This window comes from Anguilla anguilla, chromosome 19 (assembly GCF_013347855.1).
Source record: "Anguilla anguilla isolate fAngAng1 chromosome 19, fAngAng1.pri, whole genome shotgun sequence".
Classification (NCBI taxonomy): domain Eukaryota; kingdom Metazoa; phylum Chordata; class Actinopteri; order Anguilliformes; family Anguillidae; genus Anguilla; species Anguilla anguilla.
The window spans coordinates 12556960-12578320 of NC_049219.1; the positions used below are offsets into that span (position 1 = coordinate 12556960).

Sequence of the window (21361 nt, forward strand, 5' to 3'; positions counted from 1 at the left end):
TTAAAAAAATATTTCTTGTTATGCATTTTTTCAAAATTTCAATTCAGTTAAATGCTTAGCCAAACATAAAAGGAACACAACCAACAAGCCGTGGCAGGATTTCTAACACAGGGAACAACCGAGACCAGTGGGGACTGCCTTTCGCTTGCTGGATCCAGCTAAGGGTACAGCCAGAGCCCGCAGGAGGGCTGGTGATGCTCATTAAGAGCCACTTCAGGCCTCCACAGGCTCCTGTGAAATGGGGGAAAAAATTGGAAAGCTACGGCTGTCTCATCCTATAACAGGTTTCCACTTCAAAGCTTTTTTTTTTTAACAACCTGTTTCTTCCGCAAAGCCAACAGTAATCAATCACTGTGAATTAAACTCTCCAATAAAAGTCCTGAGGCCAGGCGGTATCGGTTTATCGAGCAACTGCACTTTGGCTATTATCTGAGGAAGAGCAGACGGGGCTAATTGAAGAGAGAGTACCAAACAGAATATTGAAGATCTTCTGACAGTCCTGACGAGTACATCAGCGCATCAGCTGTAAATCAGGGGGCGGGGGGGGGCAGCTCCCCCTGGTCCATATCTGCAGCAGCACACCCAACCTCCTGAGGCTCACGTCTGACTCCGCCTCCTCTTACTGAAGCAAAGGACCATGGGAGTAACCTGGGGCCTCACTTCCGAAACATCAACGTGCGCAATTTGATCAAACACTGAAGTCCACGGCAACATTGCTGTACATAAACCTAGAGCTTGACTTCAAAATAAGTGCACCTCCAAGAAAAAAGGGACGATGGCTCTGGTAAGGCTTCTCCTCCTTGCAGAAGGAGCACAGCACCGTGATCATGCTCTTAGAGACCAGGGAGAACGAGCCTGTCCGAGCCAAACAAACATCAGTTATGAAAAGGCTATTTGAGGGCGATTGCTGGGTGCAGTGCCACAGCTCGTTTACAAATGCGTACGTGTGATTTATACAACTTTATTCCACAGTAGGCACATTTTATAAATCATACGCGCTCAGAAATTACGAGCGGGTTGCGTGCTCGAATTCGGCACGAAATCCGCAGGAAATTGCACAAATGAGGCCCCCTTCTTCCCTTTCGTCTGCGCCGATGACCTCAACCGCTTTCCGTTAACGTCAGAGAAAACCGCCGGTATTTTATCATGGTGAGCGCGGGCGGTAATTAAATGCGGGAGATTCGCAGGGAGCTGAGACGCGGCAGCAGAGCTGGCCTGCGTCAGGCACGGAGCCAGGAGCAGCGCCGCGTGCTAATCCAGCCGGGCTGAGACCGGGGGGGGACGGGGGGGGGGGCGGCGGGTCAATCATTCCCTGCAGCAGTGTGGGAACGCGTTTGGGCCTTGGGATGTTGCGCAACGAGCGGGAGCAGCGGGTTTCTGCGCGGTTCAGCGCCGCCGTCCCTAACCCCCCCTCCACCCCTCCCCACCCGCCCCCGCACAAGGACGGAGGACGGGCCAATCGCACGCAGTCTCCGCCGCAGCCTGTCCCGATAGCCCCCGCCCACCCCCACCTCCATCCCAGAATCACGCAGTCGCGCAACATCTGGGGGTTCCCAGTTCAGGGACCGGCGGGTTTCTTGGGGCCGAGACCCCGGCCCCCACCTTCTCCTCCAGAGCGCTGGGACAGGGGGGCTGCTCACGCCAGGCCCAGGCCGGCAGTGGGAAAGCGCAGCGCGAGGGTTCCCATGCAGAGGCAGAGAGAGCGCCGCCAAGCCCGCCGCGCTGCGCGGCTCGGAAGCGGGGAAGCGCTGCGGGGGCCTCCCAGGCCTGCGGGGGGGGGGGGGGGGGGGGGGGGGTTAAGAAATACGTCCGGCCTTTACCAGAGGGGCAGACACAGCACATGTAGCACAACAACCCAACTGAGAACTAACAGCTTTTATCACATTTCTCTGACAGCCCTCTTTGTCCATTGTGTGATTCACTTCCATAACAGCCAAGTACGGATACGTATGCAAAATAAGACGCAAGAATTCTGAGATTAAAAAACGCGGAGACGGCTCGTAGGCCGGTAACGTCGAGACCCCGCCGGCCCCCGGGAGCGGGACGCAGCGGCTCCTCGCGCTAGCTCGTCTTGCTACGCGCGAAGGAGAGACGCGGCTGCACTTCCTGTTCCAGGGGAACCCGCCGGCCAGCCGCCATCCCGCTCCAGCGCCGAGCCGTGGCTCCACAGCCAGGCGCACGCTTTTCAGCAGAGCTCCGCCCCCAACCCCTCCCCCCGGCTGCTCTTATCCAGAAGGTCACGGGTTCAAACCCCAAACCGTCGTCGTGCTGGGCATTTTTTTTTGTTGCCCCGGGACTATGCTCTGCGTCTACGCACTGGTGAACTCAAAACACAGCTGAGCAGAAAGATTGCATAAGGAGAGAAAGTGTAAAAGAGGAAGCGCAGCGATGCTCGCTGTGAAAGCAAATAAAAAAACACACACAACCAAAACTGCGGTCAGGCTGGTTCCAAGCGATGAGTCAGAGGAACTGAAACACAGAATGGAGACTTTGTTTTCTGCTTTGTTTTTTTTTTTTTACATTTCTCCTTAAAGTGTTTGTCTTAGTCTCGTTCCAACGCCCCAATGGGTATCATATCCAAGGGAGACACCAGCGTCAGTGCGGTGTGTGTGTGTTTTTAGCCTCTCTGGCTCAGGACCAGCGCTCTTCAGTAATACAGGCGGTGAGGTTCCTCTGACAGGCACGCACACCTCCCTCCCTCCTTTCCTCCCTGCACTGGGCCCCACTTCAGAGACCAAACACTGCCCGAGGCACCGCACCACATACTGTCACACACCTGCACAAACACACACACTCACGCAAGTACAAGCACAGAAACATCCATACACGCATGCACATGCACACACGTACACACACACACTCACACTCACTGCAAAGAGCTCCGCGCTCACTCACATCCTAACGATTAATCACCTCGTTAGCCCTGGGTCCTCTGACCCGCCTCCTGAATACTGATGAAAAATATGATTAAATAAATAATAATCCTTCTCGCTTTTTTTGTTAAAGAGGTACTTCAGTGCCGATGCACGCAGCCAATTAGCGAGCGATCAAATATTTGAGTAATCAAACGTTCGAGCTCGTTCCCGGCAGGGATTGTTCGCAGATGATTTCTCTGCTTCAGACGCACGCTGACGCCTCTCTGTACTCACCACATTAAATCAGCTGGAGTCCCACACTGGACCCGATGCTAAGAAGGCCAGGCCAGCCCCCTGAACAAGAGCCAACCCCGCTTCATGTGCTCGTCACACTAATGTCAGCCCAAACGCATTCCTTCCACTCAGACTGGAGGACTGAGTGAGGCCTATCTAGTCCCCCTTACGATAAGCTCGCCGCTTATTTCCAACGGCACAAAAAACACGAAGAAGAAGAAGTCGTCGTCAACACTAATTAAATTTCCCCGAGCCCCCCCCCCCCCCCCCAAAAGCACGTACGCTGTTGTTTCTTTTGGCTTTGATTGGAGTCACTGTCCCGTATGAGGGAGACGGAGGGAAAGAACCTGCTGTTCTGCTCTGGGCTGACTTTGTTCTACAAGGGAAGGAGCTTTTCTGCGTATCAATAATCAATTCCACAAAGCCTGAGGGGTAATCAATCCTGCCCCACAGAGCATGACAAGAGGGGAGAAGGCCAGTCAACCGCTAATGGGGTGATTTCAGTCCATTCCTTTACAACAAAACAAACAACCATTTACCACAGGCGAATACACATTTTTTAAATAGTACTTAAACTAAACTAATCTGCCACCAAACCTTGTGGTCAACTACGCACAAAAGTACTCAGCTGGATGTCCAGACTCATTTCACTCAAAAACCTTTTCTACCCAAATGGAAGATAAAAACTAGTTTGGTGTGAAACCCTGAAGAGGATTTAATGGCTAGAGCATGGAAGAAAATAACTTATTTTTTTCTGTCGGCAATTCTTGGACTTAAATGTGAACTCATTTAAATGCTAACGGCTTTTTGTGATTAACAAATAATCATTGCCACTTATATAATGAATCAGCAAAAAAAAAAAAAAAGTGGGTCTGGTAAAGTTGCAGTTAAGAACTTAATTGACCGCATGGCCCCAAGTTTTGAATTGCATGCCAGAACCAACAACACCGCATGCAAAATCCTGCTTTCCCTCTGGAATGGCCTTGTATGTAAGCCTATTTATTTATACGCTCCGTTGCTTTAATGCAGACGCACATGCGCGACGGTGTCCAAAGATCTATCCCCGCTTGGCTCAAAGCTGACTTTGTGCAACAGATCTGGGCTGTTGCGCTGTGGGTTGGCTTTCAGTCAATGCTAAGCAAATCTTTCTGCAATGCCTTGAGAACTTAAAAAAAAAAAAAAAAAAAAAAAAAAAAAAAAAAAAAAAAAATCATTACAGACTTCAAAGAGGCAGATTAATCTCCAGTGGATAGCAGTGATTACAGGTGATGAGACGATGAAAAGGCTAAAGTAAAAGGGAGAACCTTCGGTGTTTTAAAAACACAAGCTTGTTATTACTGAGTCATTGTTAGTCATTACAACAGGCGTAATTACAGGTAATGCACCTTCTTGTAAAAGTCCTTTAAAAGTCATTATCGTAAAGCAAGGCATGAGGAAATGTTAGTTTGCTAATCCGAAAGCACTGCTATCATCTTCCTGGTGATGCTCACGCACACTTTCTTGTATTTTAGACCAGTCTAATGCCTTTCAAATGACTGTGTAAGCAACGCACATTAGACAATGTGGAAAAAGCTCCTTTAAATAATCTTTCAGGGAAATGGAGGTTAAGGGTCACCTAGTTCTGCTTTACTGGTGTTTGATTCATATTACACAGCTAGGACACCTGCTGTGACGCTTGAGCCACAGACTCAAATAGAGCTGTAGCAGCAGATTAGAGAGTCCATGATTTAAGTACATCACATGTATGCAAATAACCAGGCCTGGATAACAGAGGCCACCGGGCAAAACAGATGAAGCCCTGGAGAGAGACAGAGACAGAGATTAAAAGCACTGATATATGGAGCATGCCAGCTCATCACCAGTCTCCAGCCATTACGATTCTACACGTGACCTCGTGACCCCCTACAAGCGTGATGCGTCTGCTCCCGGAGCCCTTGATAAGGAAGCTGTGTGATGATGAATCAGCACATACATACGCATGCCCGCACGCTGGCACTGGAATGCACTGAAAGCAGAGGAAATTAAAAATCAATGCAAATATTCCTCGGCCCAGCAGAGCGGGATTATGGGAATGGCTGGCGGAAGGAAACAGGACCTAATCAAAGCACAATGTGAAGAATTTCCGGGGGGGGGGGGGGGGGGGGGGGGGTTGGCAGTGGCATGGTGATTACACGCACAAGAACCCCTCCCCATTTTGTACTCATCAAGTCACTTCCCTGAAGACATGCCTCCAGCTTTCATTCTATCAGAAACATGCTGCATGACTGGAGTGTTGGCCATTCTGTACTGCTCTGCGTGATGTCAGCAGGGTCCTGACGGGTTTCTCCTGCACATGAGACCGAGGAAATACGTAACCTGTATTATTAGGCACTGTGCTCAAGGCATGGCTGTAGGTATCCTAACTGCAATAAACCGCAGTAAACCATCATAGAAACATGACCGATTATACAGATAAGCTTCTATTTGAGAAGCAGCCACTAGTCTGCGCTCTTCCAAACTGCCTTGTGCCTCAGGTTCCCGTCCCACTTGAAAGAGCAAACTGCAGAGATGTTTATGGTGCGAGTCTGGCCATTTCACTATTGGTTCCACATGGTTATATGCGCTCCATATGGGGACAGCTCCTCCCCCCCTGCTGAAGCAGTGAGCCACTGACCTTCTAAATCAGGTCAGGTTTCCTTATTACACAGCTGCTCCTGGGCCTGGGTACCAACACTCAGGGCTACTCAACACCGCACCCCCAACACCGCGCCCCCACCAGCCCCAGACACCACACACCTGAGGCGGTAGGTTTGAGAGGAGGTCAGATCCATCCGAAATGAAACTCGGCCTGGCGCCGTCGGCGAGCGCGCAGTAATCAGAAGCGCCTCTTATTTTACCGCCATCTCAACATTCCGCCTTCCAAATATTTCGACCCGGAGCAGCTGCATGGAGGGGATCAAAATGAAACGCCAGATCCAGCAGAAAAGAAAAAAAAAAAAAAAGGACATTTTAAAAAATTCAGCCAGAATCCAAAGAAATGCTCAGACTGTCCTGAAGGACGTATTTTTAGTGCAGATTTGGAGCTTCAGGGCTGTACCTGCCTGCCAAAAATGTCAGCAATAAAAAAATAAAAAAACGCAGTCAAGGACAGCACACATGCGGGCTGCAGTAAAAGGCTCTAAAACCGCCTTCACCGGGATCCAAGCTCCAGTCTGGGGCCTGGAATTTGGACCGGAGTGAAACAGCCCCCTGGGCGGATACGGGGTCTGCTCCTCAGGACCAGGCCGTGGAACGGAACTCAAACGGCTGGAGAATCACAGGCTCCATCTCTGCCTGTGGTCTGCTGCGTTACTCTCAGCCTCTGCAGGAACCTTCGAATCGATTTTTCCCCTAAAAAAAAAGAGCGTACGAAATAAGACGGAAATGCAGCTAACGCGAGCAGAACGCGAGCAGAACGCGAGCAGGAGCCGTCTGGCTCAAGGCATCTGCTTTGGCAAGGGCTCAAAAGCGGTCGTTTACACACCGAATTAGGGCTCTTTGACAGGAGAGGACAGGAGACACGCACACCAGCAGAAAACTAAAAAAAAAACGCTTCAAATGAGCCCGGGCATCTCATACCAGCGGCTCTGCCCAGTGCAAACACGCCGCAAGTCATAATTGCACTCGTCAGTAACCAACAGGGAACTGGCACTCAGTATTTTTCTGCCCAAGCCCCTTAAATCGTACACCCGTCAGCGCTCCTGTTAATAATATTTCTGCTTAAGAGGCTGCTGTCAGGCACTCCCGCTGGATCGACCGCAGTGTGATCCCACCGATCGCATATCCGCGTCGTTTTGAGGATGGCGTGTAATATTCCACCTCGCGCCATGCGGGTAATTAGCGCCTGTGTTTGGTACCTGTGCCAATGCAAACATTCCCCCCGTGAACGCTGCCATTGGACCCTGGCAGAGCTCCCAAACCCGCGCAGTGCAGATCCGTGCCAGTGCAGTGCATGTACCCCCACACAGGCTGAATGGGATCTGGGGGATATTACCCACAATGCATCAGGCTGTTTCCCCTGTGACCCCAACAATGCCAGGGCCTCAGCGAAAGCAGCGAATCAACAGTCTTCGTGCCGCAGGCCGAGCAGCGGATTGGACCAATCCAGCCTCGCTGTGTCTCGTGTGCTTGGCCCAAATGCCTTTGCGCTGTAGGAAAACTGAGCGCAGTCTCGACTATTTACTCTCTCTCTCTCTCTCTCACTCCCTCTAATCCTCCCACCTTCTGTCTCCCAGCTGTGTTTCAGCAGCTGCTGCTGCAAAGGGACCAATGAGGGGTGGGCGGAGCTATTAGTGAGAAAAACACCAATCAGACGATCCTCTCCACCTGCACCAGGGAACAGTACCAAGTTGGCCTGAGGAACGTCCTCACTGACGTGTTTAGTGCTGTGTGCACTACGACTGAGAAGTTTTTATTTAAAAAAAAATAAAAAATTATAAATTCACTTCACTGACTACAGCAATGCAAAGAGGGCACAGGCACAAGGACAGAACAGGGAGGCGACGCCGTGTGGGAGGCACAGAGGTACTGAGAACAGTCACAGCTCACCTTCCATCAGCTTCAGGTGCCCCCTTCTGTGGCCGTGAAGCTTTCTGTGAAGCCCTCTGCGACCCCTCGAGAGGGGCGCGGTCTCCGCCTCCCCAAACAGCCGCTGGCATTCACAGCCTCGCAGCCGGGCTCAGGGAGTACCCGCTCCGGCCCGAGCTCACGCCGGCACCGCGTCTGCATTCCCAGCTCCGTTACACAACCTCTGGCAGCCAGTATGAAAACGCAGGTTGCAAAGGCAGTTAGCGTTAGTGCTGCCACACAGTAAAAAAAACACACCTGCCCGCTGCCTGCCAAGAGGGAAGCAGGAACCTTCTCTAGATTACGTGAAGTCACCTATACATAAAAACAATAAACAACCGCGCCATTAAAATGCAACAGGCTTCAGCCTCGGGCCAAGAGCTACTACAGCTCCTACAGAGCGAAGGCTCGGGGAGGAACAAAGCGAGAGGGTGATTTAAGGCGAGCCACATTCTGGAATAACTACAGAACGCCACCAATTTTTTAAATTCTGCGCGCCTCTCGCGGAACGGCGCGTCTGTTCCCCGGGACCGGCAGGGCCGATGCAGGGCGAGCACATCTCTCTCCTTAAGGGGGCTGTGAAGGCACACGGAGCACGCGCACATTATCGCATCAAATAAAATATGTCCGCCACCTTAAAGTGACCCGGCCGAGTGCAAGCCCGAGGTCACCGAGGTTCCGTCTTGTCCTCCGCAGTGAATGTGCGCGTGTTGCCGCGGAAACCAGTTCCTCTGGAACAGGAAGCAGGGCTCCGACAGCAACTTTAAACACTGAAGCTGAAGCTCTTGGACGGGGGGCGTGGGGTGGGGGTTCCTCCTTGCTTGGTCAGGTCATGCCCAAGTCTCATCAGGACACTTTGGCGCAATCTCAGACCCCCCAACCACCCCCGCTGAGGACCGCCCAGAAAGTTCTGGGCTCTCACCTCCTGCAGAGAGCTGGACCCCCAACTCCAGAGCGTGGGGTGAGTGTGGGACACGGGGTGGCTGCCGGATTTCGCATAACCCCCCCCTTACCCCTCTGCATCGCCCCTCTCCACCAGCACATCTGCACAGCATCCTGTTTACAGGACTGTCCACTGTAAAGCACATTTGGGCGCTTTTTAAAATTTTTTTTTACTTTGTTTCATTTTATTGATTGTATACTTCGTTCCCCTCTCCATTACATTCTGTTCACACTGAAGATGATACAAATTAACCTGATATAAATGAGTGGAGTGCGGTTCATAAATACTGCAAAGCAGTTTATTAAACACAGCAAACATCCACACTGTGTGTATACATATGCATGTACACATCAAGCATATGTTTACTGAGGTTTTCCCATAAAAAAAAACAGACTGTATACAACACAGGACTAAACAGACATGCTGAAGCATTTAATGTGCTGTCTTCCACATCCTCAGATCTGTTTCATCAGCTATAGGGATTGACCTGAACATGAGAGAAATGGGGAAATAACTTGTGGGTCGCAGTGCTGGAAGAGGAGAAAGGGTGAAGCAGTGAAAATGTGAGCTCATATCTGCGTGCCCCTGCATCAGTGGAGCGAGCGCGTCCTCAGGGCAGCGGTGAGGATGAGGGCTCATGTTCGCCCCCGGTCTGGAATCCAGGCTGACTGCTAGGAGAACATCTCAGTTCCCACGGACTGATTGGCCACTATTGAGTAATGCACACACGCACACACACAGGCACAGACACACACATGCACACACACACACACACACACACACGCACACACACACATGCATAGACACACAGATACACACACATATGCACGTGCACACACACACAGGCACAGACACACACATGCACACACACACACGCCCACACACTCACACAGACACACACAGATACACACACATATATGCAGGCGCACACACACAGACACACACATGCACACACACACACACACAGTTCCCAAGCGTTTCTGAACCAACGCCAGTAATCCTCACCCCCCTCCCCAAAATGCTCAAACTCAAACTTTTCCCAGGCATAATGACGGTCATTAGGAAATGGAACAGAAGTGCATTTGGACAAGGAAATGAAATGAACAGTGGCGAGAGTATATCCTGGGACCAGGCCCAGGCCCATATTTAAGGGCCCCATTTCACCGAGGAGCCCCCATTTGTGGGATCAAGCCCCCCCAGTCCCCCCCCCCACTTCCAGCCACATGAAACAACGAGCTTCTGCGTTCTCAGGCCCCTTCCTCTTCCTAGTTTAATTAAAAGTGTCAGACTTCAGATCACTGAGAGCTTAAGATGTTCAACTCGTGCAGTCTGCAGCCCCTCTCTCCCCCAGCAGTCCCCCACATGCACCCCCATTACGCTCCAAAACCTCAACTAGGTGCCCACAGCTGCTTCTAATACTGGGACCATTAAACCCCCCCCCCCCCCCCCACACACACACACACACACACATCCACACCCCACATCTTCTTTCATTTTAGTGCTTGTGCAGCAGCTTTTCCCAAAGAAGCTTTGCCCCCTTACTCCAGTTTAATATGGAGATGTGTCACCCCACCCTTCTGCCCCCCCCCCCCCCAAATTGGTGGTTTCGCAGTTCAAGGGTCATGTCCTGAATGAAGTTGAGAACAGAGACTACAACTTCAGCTGTTCTCGCTCCATCCAACCAACCCCAGAGAAAATCTTTCCACGGTATCTTCCGGAACGATAAATCAGATGTTATACCTCCCCACAGCAGAGAGGCTCTCCGTCTGATTATCTCAGCTCTGTGGAGATAGGAAAAATACTCCACTGAGCCATGGCGGGGGGGGAGGGAGGGAGCTTTTTGACTACGTTTCAAAAATTCAAAAATGATTCACTTTTGCCAGACAGCTTCTGGCAAGTGCTTGCTCATGCTTACAGACTCTTCGAGGCACAGCAAGCTCTGTTTGCTGTCGTAATGAGATTTTTCACATGGATTACAAAACAGTATTTCTTTTTTTTTTTATTATTTTAATTCCGTCAGAGCTCTTGAGCTTCAGTTCCCATTGCATGTCATGCCCGGTTTCGTTGGTTCCCTTAACAGACTTTAAACCGTTTACAGATTTTACATAAATGAAATTAAATGTTTCCCGAACATGTTTCCTGAAGGTAATCGCAGAAAAGGACAGATCGTTTGTCGTTCTGGCAAACGCTGACCAAACACGCTGGGGACAAACCCAACTGCCAAAAAATTTCACTGTTATACGAAAAAGAAGAGAAAGAAATCCAAGCAAACAGAAAGCAAAGTGCAGCAGGTCCCATAAGGCAGTGCAGGATGCTGAGTGCTGTAAGCAGGGGCCTGTTCCCCCCCCCCAGAGGACGGAGAACAAACAAGCTGGTAAAACAAGGGAACAGCAGTGCACATCATGGCTGCAGGGACAGCGTCTGCCTCGATAGCCCGTCTCCAGCGCGCTGGGTGTGCGATGGCTGTGTTTCACTGGAACATGCGCGCGGTGCGTGGGACCCCTTGGGACGGCCCGGGGCGGTAGTTCATGTCTAAACGCCGGGCTAACACACTTTAATGGCAAAGCCATTTAGCCTAGCCTGGAAGACGGAAACAATCTGAGGAGCTTGACATAAGGAGGGAAGGTTTTTTTTTTTTTTTTTTTCCCCCCAGTTTTGGGGGACGGCTAGCTGAGGGTCAGAAGAGGACAGGAAAGGGGGGAGCACAACCCCCAGAGCTCAACTCTCAGGGCCGTTCTGTACGTCTACCAAGGGCTAGGAACTAACCGAGTGTTTCCAAAAAGTCTGAACCAGAATGTACTTTCGTACAACACAAGAACTCGACAGATCAAAGGAAGAAATGCCTCTTTTGAAAAAAAAAAAAAAAAAAAAAAAAAAAAAAAAAAAAAAACCCCAAAACATTTTTGTTTACTTGTGCCCTGTGTGGGGGTTTCTGGGTACAAAAAATAAAGTAACTGTGACGGAAAGTTGTTTCCCTCCTGCTGTGACAGAGAGAGCGTTTACGCCTCATCGGTGCCCGTCTCCGCAGATACCCCGCGCTGGCCTGCGGGAGGCCCCGGGCTCACACCCCGCTGCAGGTGGACGCGGTCACGCACGGGGCAGGCGGAGGGGCACGGCGGAACCCTGCCCTTTGTAGCGGGCACAGCTTTCACAGCCCATTTAGCAGCTCCAAAGGCACGGCGCAGATCAAACGCCCGCGCAAGAGCCTGCAGAGGGGGGGCCGGGACGGGGGAACGTACCCCCCCCCACCCCCATACGCACAGGAGCGCCGCAACAACAGCAAACAGGGCCGCCACCTGCTACTGTACCTGGGCCCCCACCCTCCCCCACACATGAAGAGACAAGCTCTCATCACTGACCTGGGGGGGAAGCGATGAGCAACGGCTTCAGTGCTAAGCTAGTTCCAACGACCCCCCCCCCCCCCACCCACCCCACCCCCCCACCGACTCATTTACAGCCAGGAAGTGCTGTGACTGAGCGGCGCTAGGCCTGACTCACTCACTCACACACACACCCACTGCCCCCTCTCTGCTCCGCTTCCTACGGCATGCTGGGAATGCGGAGCCCATTACTCACCAGTCACGGAGCGGGAGAGGGGGAGAGAGAGAGGAAGGGAGAGAGAGAGAGAGAGAGGAAAGTTTGGGTGAGGCGCATAGTTGATGGAACTGGGAAAGAGAGAAAAGAAAGTGATAATGAAGACCAGGACAGACGAGAGGGAGAAAGGCAAAGAGGGACGAGAGCAGGAGGACTGAGAGAGGGAGGGATAGAGTAACACTGAGAGTAACACTGAAAGGGAGCCAAGAACCTGCCACTCATCCATTTTTGTGCATACAGCGCTAAAGATATTCCCCCTCCCATTTTCCATCATTTATTAACTTTACCTCTGAACTGGCATGGATTTTCTTTTTTAAAATGGACTGACTTTGTTAAACTGAAAGTTAGTTAAATTTTAAATAAATTTAATAAATGTGAAAGAGATTTTTTTAAAGGTTATTTGTTTAAAGAAACACCGAGGAGGAAAAACTAAAAACGTCAGCTTCTCTAAAACCACATAACTGCAAAGTGCAGAAAGTGGAGTGGGTGGCCTCTGCAGACTGCATGCAGTGAAGCATTCAGACGCGGGCCTGTAGGGGGACATTAAGGGCTCCTCCACACAGCTGCTAGCACAGCTAACTCTCACTCTCACTGCGCTGGTGAGCCTGATGTGAGCCCAGGCCATCGCTGTTCTCCTCTCTCTGATTGTTCCCTCAGCGCAAACAGGATGTTTAAAAAACCCCCCAAAAAAACACAAAAACAAAAAACAAATCAGTTTACTTTCAGCTCTCGCCTGTTTTTCACCGCTGGTATTTTTCTTCCTGTCGGAACCGGAGCCTGACTCTGCAACTCCAGCCACTATATTTAACCAGCGCGGCCCGTTTTCCACATAAACAACCCGCGGTTCTCTCTCTCTCTGTCTCTCTCTCTCTCGCTCTCCCTCGAGTGAAAAGCGGCGGCGGTTCCCAGGCTGAAAACACCAGCACAGAGCAGGAGAAGTGAGGAGATGACCGTGAGAAGGATGGGTGTGTGTGTGTGCGCGTGTGTGCTCTGAAAGAGTGCAACACTGAACACTTCACTGTGCACTCCCCCTCTCCCCACACACACGCTCTCACTCTCACCCCTCTGAGTGATCTAGTCTCCAGTCTTCCAGCGCACCGTCGCTGTTGCTGCACGTTTCTGCTGGAGTAGCAGCTCAGAGACCCCCCCACCAGCGCGGAGGAATCCACCAGACCCACCCCCCCCAACCTGCCCGTAAGGCCAGGAATCCCACTAATAGGATTTCTGGAAGGGAAAGGTCTGGATGAACGCTAGGCATTCTGCTGAGACGCAGAGGACCTCGGATGCGGAGCCTGCTTTAACGGCATCACATTCTCCAGGAGCCGCCGCCTCACAGAGGGGGAAACATCTGCCCGCACCCCGTCCCAATCAAAGGAGCCCCCGCCCCCCTGACAGGAAGACAAAGCGTCCTCCCCTCAGACACATGCGGGTGCTACTCTCTCACCTTTCTGTTACTGAAAAAAGCACCACACGCGCGCGCACGCACACGCACACGCACACGCACACGCACGCTCGCACGCTCGCACGCTCACACGCTCACACGCTCACACGCATGCACGCACGCACGCTCACACACTCGCACACTCGCACACGCACGCTCACAAACACACACACACACACACTATACTTATTTAACAGAAGCTCTTATCCAAAGCAAGCTACAGTGCAAGAGTACAGGTTTGTATACACACACACACACACGTTATTTAGCAGAAGCTCATATCTAGAGCAGGCTACAGTGCAGTACAGTACAGGCACGTATACGCACACACATTACCCGGCACGCACCTCCAAGCAGCCACACTGCTGCAGTGAAGCACATGGCACAGAGTCCTCTGAGGCTGTAGCACCGGCGCTCTCTCACTGTAACCGTCTCGCTGAGGCGCGTCAGGGAGGTCCGCTTTACAGGCAGCACAGCCGCCAAACGGCAAGCGCTTCCGCTGATTCATGCCCTGGACCGCCCTGTGACCGAGAGCCACCTGGGGGGGGGGGGCTGCACTGCACAGGGCCCAACAACTCTGTGTCTGTCTGTCTCTGTGTCTCTGTGTCTCTGTGTGTGCGTGTGGTGTGTGTCTACTGCATTTATGAGGTTAGTATGAAACCCTACCATGCAGCTAGCCACTGCCTGTTAGGAGAATACAGTACTTGGCAAACTTAGTAGCAAGGCACTGCTAACATCCATGTATCTCCTGCTGTAACTCAAAGTACATCAGTGATCAATATCGCTAACATTCGGTTTCAGCTCAAGAGAACACTTTCAAACGTTCAGCTGCCAGGTAGCACTGTGCTGCAATGGATAAAGAGGTTGCAAGTTCAAATCTCGGGTGGGGCAATGCTGCTGTGCCCTTAAGCGAGGTACTTAACTTTAATTACCTGAATAAGTAGCCAGCTGTATCCATGGATTGTGTGCGTGTGTTTTTTTCCCAAACAACGTATGAAAGCCACCCAAGATAAAGCTGTTTCCTAAGCAATAGAAGTCTAGTAATAGTCAGAGATTCAGATGCAACAGCGGGCTTCTCTTTCTCTTCTGCCCCCAATGTGCCATGCTGAGGTGAACCACAGCTTGACGGACACGCTACACGGACACGCTACACGGACACGCTAGGCGGACATGCTACACGGACACGCGATGCGGACACGCTACATGGCCCCAGGGGTGAACTGCCCAGCTCTCCCAGGCTTTGATCCTGGGCACATTTCACAGAGCTGAGAAACCCCTCGCCCCGCCCCGCCCCCCCCCCCACACTATCGGGCTGGTTACTGTTTGAAAAGGGAGGTCATGAACTCTCCTGGAAGCCAGCGCTCAAGGAGACAGCCTCTGCAGTCACTCCCTAAACAGGAAAGCCTGTTTGTTCGGCCCAGTAGGAATGCAGAAATGTGGGACGCAACTGAAAACTTGTTTTTTGGCGGGATTTTTAAAAATAAAAAAATCCCCCCGCCCCCCCCCCCCCCCCCCCAATACCTTTCTCCCCCCCGACCCCCAACTCACTCGGACTACAGTCATAACGAAGCACCACTCTCTGCTTTCTTAACTCTTTAAGGTGTGAGGTCACAAGCAAGTGGTTAGAATGCTCTAAACTGAACATTCTAATGCTGATGTCACAGTCACTACTGGTGACTGAAAGCTGTGGAGTTCTAGAACACTGACTTAGAATAAAAGAGAAAAAAAGAAAAAGTCCTACTCTTCAAAGGGTTAAAGAACGCCAGAACTTGGCATCAGCTGTTGTGTATGGTAGAGCACTTAATGAGGTGGAATGTGCTATGCGCTCGCCAGCCTCTCTCTCTCTCACGGTTAGCGTTTAACGCAGGAACAGGCAGAGGAGGGGAAGACAACTCAGGCGGTCCGTCTGAAACGATATCCCTAACATGAGCTGAAGCCAGCGGGGGGGGGAAACAGGAGGTGGGTTTGAGCCGGAGCCACATGTAGGTTTGGGGGGAAAGGCAGAGGGGCTTCTCAGGTAGCAGCGATTGCTATGCGTAGCGTTCCAAAACAGACTACACGGTTCGTTTCCCCGATAGGAATCTTAATAGCCTGGGCTGAGCGCCGCGCCGCCACACACGGGGATGCTAGCGAAAGCGCGCGCTTGTGTGAGACCGGGTTTCCAATGAGAAACAGACTCGCCGGGCTCCAGGGCGCTGTATAATAAAGCAAGCAATCTCCAATCGTGACTAGCCAAAGTAGCCAGCAGCTGTAGCCTGCAGAGTATCAGTAACACGTCCTCAGCAAAGTGACGCTGCAGTAGCGAAAGAACTTAAGGCAGGACTTAAAAGAAACGATAAAGCTGTCGGGACACCTGTCACAAACTCGCAGCACGTTGCCGTGGCGATCTCGAGCCAGCGCAACAGGCGGTAATGAGGACAAGACCACTCTGCCAGTACAACCAGAGTGCCTGAGCCAGGCAGCGCAGGTGTGAATGTCCTGCTTTAAGTGAGAGAGGCGACGCAGGTGACTGTCCCTGACCCCCCCACTCCCCCCCCCCGTCACACTGACCTTACTGTCCTCCGACTCCTTGCCCTGTCCCGGGGGGCTCCGCTCCCGGTAACCACGGTAACCGCAGACGGGCTTGATGGACAGCTGGCAGGAGAGGGCGGGGGGCTCGGCCGCCTGGGCGGTCCGGCCCGGGTTGGGCATGGGCAGGGCGGTGTGCACCGGCCGGGGCGCCCCCCCCGCCGGCTGCCGGAGCTTGGAGGCCACGCCCACCACCGGCATGGTCCCAAAAAGCAATCAGAGCGAAGGAGAACAGGAGAATCCACAGAAATTATATTTTTAAAAAAATAAAATAAAAAACAGCCAAAAAAGGAAAAAGGCTGGTTCCCAGTCCCCACAGCAGAGGCAGAAGACGAGCTGCCTGGTGTGGGGTGGGGGGGAGGTGGGTGGGGGGGGAGAGACAGCGAGAAACTGCCGCTCAAACAGACGTCCGTGCAGGCAGCCGAGCTGCAGTCATTCTGTGGCCCGGAGCGAGCGCGTCACTAACAGAGCCGGGAGGACTCGTCCGGCCAGCCAGCCTCCCCCTTCCTCCTCTTTCCTCCTCCTCCTCCTCGGTCTCTGACTCGCTACAATCCCAGCAGCCCTCGGGGGCGTGAACTCCGGAGGAAGGTAGCTTCCAGTCTGCGTGCAGCCTGCGATTACAGCGTTGGGTTAAGTGTGCGTGTGCCTCTCTCTCTCGCTCTCTCTTTCTCTCTCGCTGTCTGTCCCTCCCTCTCTCTCTCTCTCTCTCTCCCTCTCTCTCTCTCTCTCTCCCTCTCATGAAGAGCATTCCACAGGGGTGTACGGCCAGGCCCCCGCTTCAAAAACAAACCCCGGCTCCAACTGTCAAAACAGCTCTCCCGTGCCGCAACAGCGATCCCTGAAAACAGACACCTCACCCTGCCTGTGGCTTCAGCCCGCCCCCAAGATGAAAAAGTTGTAGTTTTTTTTTTTTTCTGAAGTAAGAGGGGGGGGAAGGGGGGGGGGGCAGGGTGGTTCAGGGATGTTGCACAATGGCCAAAACAAACAGCTGTTGGACCAGCTCTCAGCCCGGAAACAATCGCTTCCCTGAAGCGGTTTGTCTGGGTCCGGACTATTTTTCATCGCTGACAGCCCCCGGGTTAAGGTAGTGCGCTTCTCTCCATTTCTTCCTCCCTCTCTCTCTCTCCCTCTCTCTCTCTCTCTCTCTCTCGCTCTCTCCCCCGCTCTCTGTGTGGAATAACAGCGACGCTGACAGCTGTGGCGAATACTCGCCGCCTGCTCATCCCCTCTATAAAACACAGCGAGCAGCCGGTCCAGCTTTACAGTAAACTCTCCCCTCCCCACCCCCTCCCCTCCCCTCCCCACCCCCCGTCCAAGTCTTCAGGAAACCCTGCCTGCGGCCAAGAGCTACTTATGCGCAGAAAGTGACATTTCTTCTTCTTCATTCGCTGCAGCGCAGACGGGAGGAAAAGAAGAAGTCCTTCGTTCCAAAAATACCAGGAAGTTTCTCACAGGCGAAATTCCTCTCAGCCGCACATTTCCACAGGCGGGGGAATTTGCAGCAATGAACTGGACTGAACGCGGCTAACAGCTCCCGCTCTCTAAGTTTTAACAGTTTGTCTCCTGGTGTGAGACATGAGAGAGAGAGACAGAGGGAGGTTTTTATATGGAAAGGCCACATCTGGTTTGGTTTTCACACAGGTAGCAGGAGGATGATTAAGCGGCACACCAAACCGGAATGTTTTTTTTTTTTTTAACGACTCGTAATCCAATGAGGAGCGCGGAACGCTCGCTTCACGGAGGCTGATCGGATCCAGTCCCCCGATAACCCCCCCGACTTCCCGGATGTGCCGGAGGACAAAAGCCCCAATTCACTCCCTCAAAGTCCCCACACCTGTCCTTCCTCCTCAGGCCTGACACCCTCACCTGCTGGCTCCATCACGGGGTCCTGTTTACTGTGGGTGGGGTGCTGTCAATCAACCGCTAGTGATGGGGTACTGCCAATCAACCTCTAGTGATGGGATACTGTCAATCAACCTGTAGTGATGGGGTACTGCCAATCAACCTGTAGTGATGGGGTACTGCCAATCAACCTGTAGTGATGGGGTACTGCCAATTACATTATATTTATGTAAATCAGCCTCAGCTGTGTCCTTAGACTATGATATGAGCCTCAGCTATGTCACTGGACTATGTCAAGAGGCAACATCTGCCGTGCTGGGGTAGACCAAGGCCTGGCTTTGCAAGGATTCCCAGGGCTCTGCAGCGTATTACAATAATACGAAACACAAGGTGAGGATTCACCTCGGAGGGAAGGGGATATCTGGAGAGCGAACTGCAGAAACTTCACTGCGAAACAGCCTGAGCAAGTTCTAAACACGGAAGGAAAAAAAATAAAATAAAATTCTACATTCTCACCAGCTCATATTTCACATAACCACATTTCAACAGAAAGTGCACCAGCGACGGGCGCTGATAAAGCTGATAAGAGAGAGAGGCCGGGGCGTCGCTGACAGATAGATGTTCATTTGGAGTGCTGTCAGAACCCTTCCACTTGGAAGAACAAGAGGGACAGTTCCTGGCTGTCACACACAAACAGGCATGTACGCACATGCCCAAGTGTGTAGCCCTACGACAGGCCAGGGGCCCGTAACTCTATTCAGCAGGCAGAGTGGAGCTGGAGGGCGAGGCTGAGGTGGTCGCTGATCGACTGCGGCTGATCCTGAGCAGAGGGGCCCGGCTCGCTGGAGGCGGCGGAGAGGTCGAACAGTGTAGCGTGCACAGCGCTATGTTGGGCTCGGATACGAGCAGCAGCAGCAGGAGTAGCAGCAGGAGCAGCAGGAGCAGCAGCACAAGCACAACTCCGTTTAGGAAATGAATCCAAGGCATGTGACCGGCGGGGGGGAAATGCGAAAGGAGCAGAACCCCCCCCCCCCCTCCGGGCTCTTTGTTCAGTGTGCTCAGGCCCCCCCCCCCCCCCCCCGTTTCCTCCTGTTCCCCGAATGACCACGCGCTGCAGACGGTGGTGATGAAAGCAGCACCTTTACCAAAATGACCGCCCCCCCCCTTTCCTCTACATCCCAACTTTCAAACCCATGAGGGTTAACCAGGCAGTAAACAGCAGTACACCACGCTTACTGTGCTGGGCAGACCCTGGGGCTGCGCGCATTGGGCTTCAGCGCTGAACCAGGGAAATTTCACGCACCGTTAAATGTTGTTGCCATTGACGCCGCGATCAATGTTTGCATTCAAAACCAGTCTCACAATCGACAGCGCTTTGAAAGACTACGGGGAATACCTGGGGAAGGAGACAGTGGTGCGCACCGTGCCACACGCACAGTGCTGCTGACCCCCCAGGTCTCAGGCATGGACTTCTGGGTAAAACAACAAAAAAAACAAGCCCCGAGATGGACAGCTGATTACGTGGAGTACAGCTGTGTGCTATGACATCACAGCCCAGCTCTCCTTCCCTATGAAAACAAACATCCCATACAGGCGACAGCCCAGAACTGCCCCCCCCCAGGCTGCCGTATCAAAACAACCCCAACAGGGGAGAGGGGCGAGGGGCAGATAGTCACGCACCTGCAGCTGCCCCCAATAACAGCCTTATCTCTCACCTACACGCTAGGATACACGGAAAACAAAACACACCAGCACACAAACACAAGCACACACACACGCTTACACTCACTCACTCACACACACAAAACACGCACACAGATATACGCACACACATGCACACACACACACACACTCACACACAAAACACACAGGCAGGCGCGTGTGCACACACACAAGCACGATTACTCCCTCTCACACACACACGCAAACATACTGTAGACACATACACACAGGCACACATACGCACATGCACTCTCATACACTTGTGGTTGTGTGTCGAACAATGAACTGAACATTTGTTTGTTTATTTGAACCCCCAAAGTCAGCTACCCAAACTGGGGTCATAAACTGATTTACTCTTTGTTAATATGAACAGAGCCCTGCAGCTCTGCACAAAGGCATTCTGGAGCCATATTTCCCCTCACGATACATACACTGTATATACACAGTAAAGTACATAAAGCCATTGAAAGCTATTGTACTGCATTTAGTGGGTTCCTGTGGAATAGGACACTGCCATGTAAACACATGTAATGTCAGTTGGAGGCTAAGCGTTGCGGGCAGCTAGCAGTCGGCTCCCGGCTCTGTGTCGATGCTGTGCGACAGCCCAGCTGCGGTCGGCGCTGATGTAAACACGACTGCGCTGCGCTGAATGGAAGGTGCATCCTGCTTCCCGCGCGAGGAAATTCCCCCCCTAACCCTAACCCTAACCCCCCCCGTGTTTCTGGGCACCGCTTCAATGGAGACAATGCCCCCTCTTCCTGTCACGGGACGAGTCATTCATAACCCCTCAACTTTTCACACCGACCATCACCCCCCCCCCCCCAGCCCAAATCAGCCCTGTTTAAACCCAGCACTATCCCCCCCACCTCTCTGGGATTCTGTTCCAGAGCACAAAAAATAAAATTAACACAAGATAATGTAATAAATATATAATAAACGCGCATGCATGCACACGCACACAAGCGCTCGCCCAATAATAAGTCTGTTAGAGCGTTTTCATAGTCGACTGCAATGAAAGATGTTCTACAAATTATGAAAGAGGGGGGCCTCCATTCCTTACCGCTAAACTGGCATAAAACCAGCGGGTTTATTACGCCATTCCGTCCCTTCAGAACACTGCGACGGTCTTCCTCCATTTGGGCCAAGCGCGGTTTTTGGAAGGGGGCTCTGCTGCGCTCCGCAGTGCGCCCGGTTTGCACAGCTGCTCCTGATAAAGCTTGGGGAAAAAAGGGTCCCCTTCCAGCACAACAAGCAGAACCCGGGAGGGGGGGTACTGGAAGCACAGAAGTGTCTATATTGTGACCTAAAAATAAAATCAGCCCGCCCCTGTCCGGAGGAGAGTGCACCACTTGTGCAGAAAGACCAATGATGGGCCGAGATGGGACGGTCTGGGTGCTGAAGGGGGGCGCGAAAACAAGCTCAGCTCCTGGATTGGTCACCGTGAAGATGGGGGTGTTGTGACTGACAGCTGCCTCTGACAGGTGTTGCTTGTAAACTGCCATACCCCCCCCCCCGCAT

At 52.3% G+C, this 21361-nt stretch overlaps 1 protein-coding gene across 6 annotated transcripts in view; it reads right to left on the reverse strand.

Moving 5' to 3' along the window:
* LOC118219059 (neuron navigator 3-like) overlaps window positions 1-21361 on the reverse strand; it is a 133785-nt gene that overhangs the window by 67625 nt on the left and 44799 nt on the right. For 3 of the 6 annotated variants that reach the window (XM_035401886.1, XM_035401885.1, XM_035401883.1), the window contains exons 1-2: window positions 16256-16521; window positions 8025-8027 (exon numbers count right to left, since the gene is read on the reverse strand). The exons of 1 other annotated variant lie outside the window; for it this stretch is intronic. In XM_035401886.1, the coding sequence (XP_035257777.1) occupies window positions 8025-8027; window positions 16256-16480 (228 nt within the window). In that variant the 5' untranslated portion in view covers window positions 16481-16521. Of the gene's footprint in view, window positions 1-8024; window positions 8028-16255; window positions 16522-21361 lie in introns of those variants that run through there. 2 more of the 6 variants (XM_035401890.1, XM_035401884.1) reach the window with 1 other exon arrangement.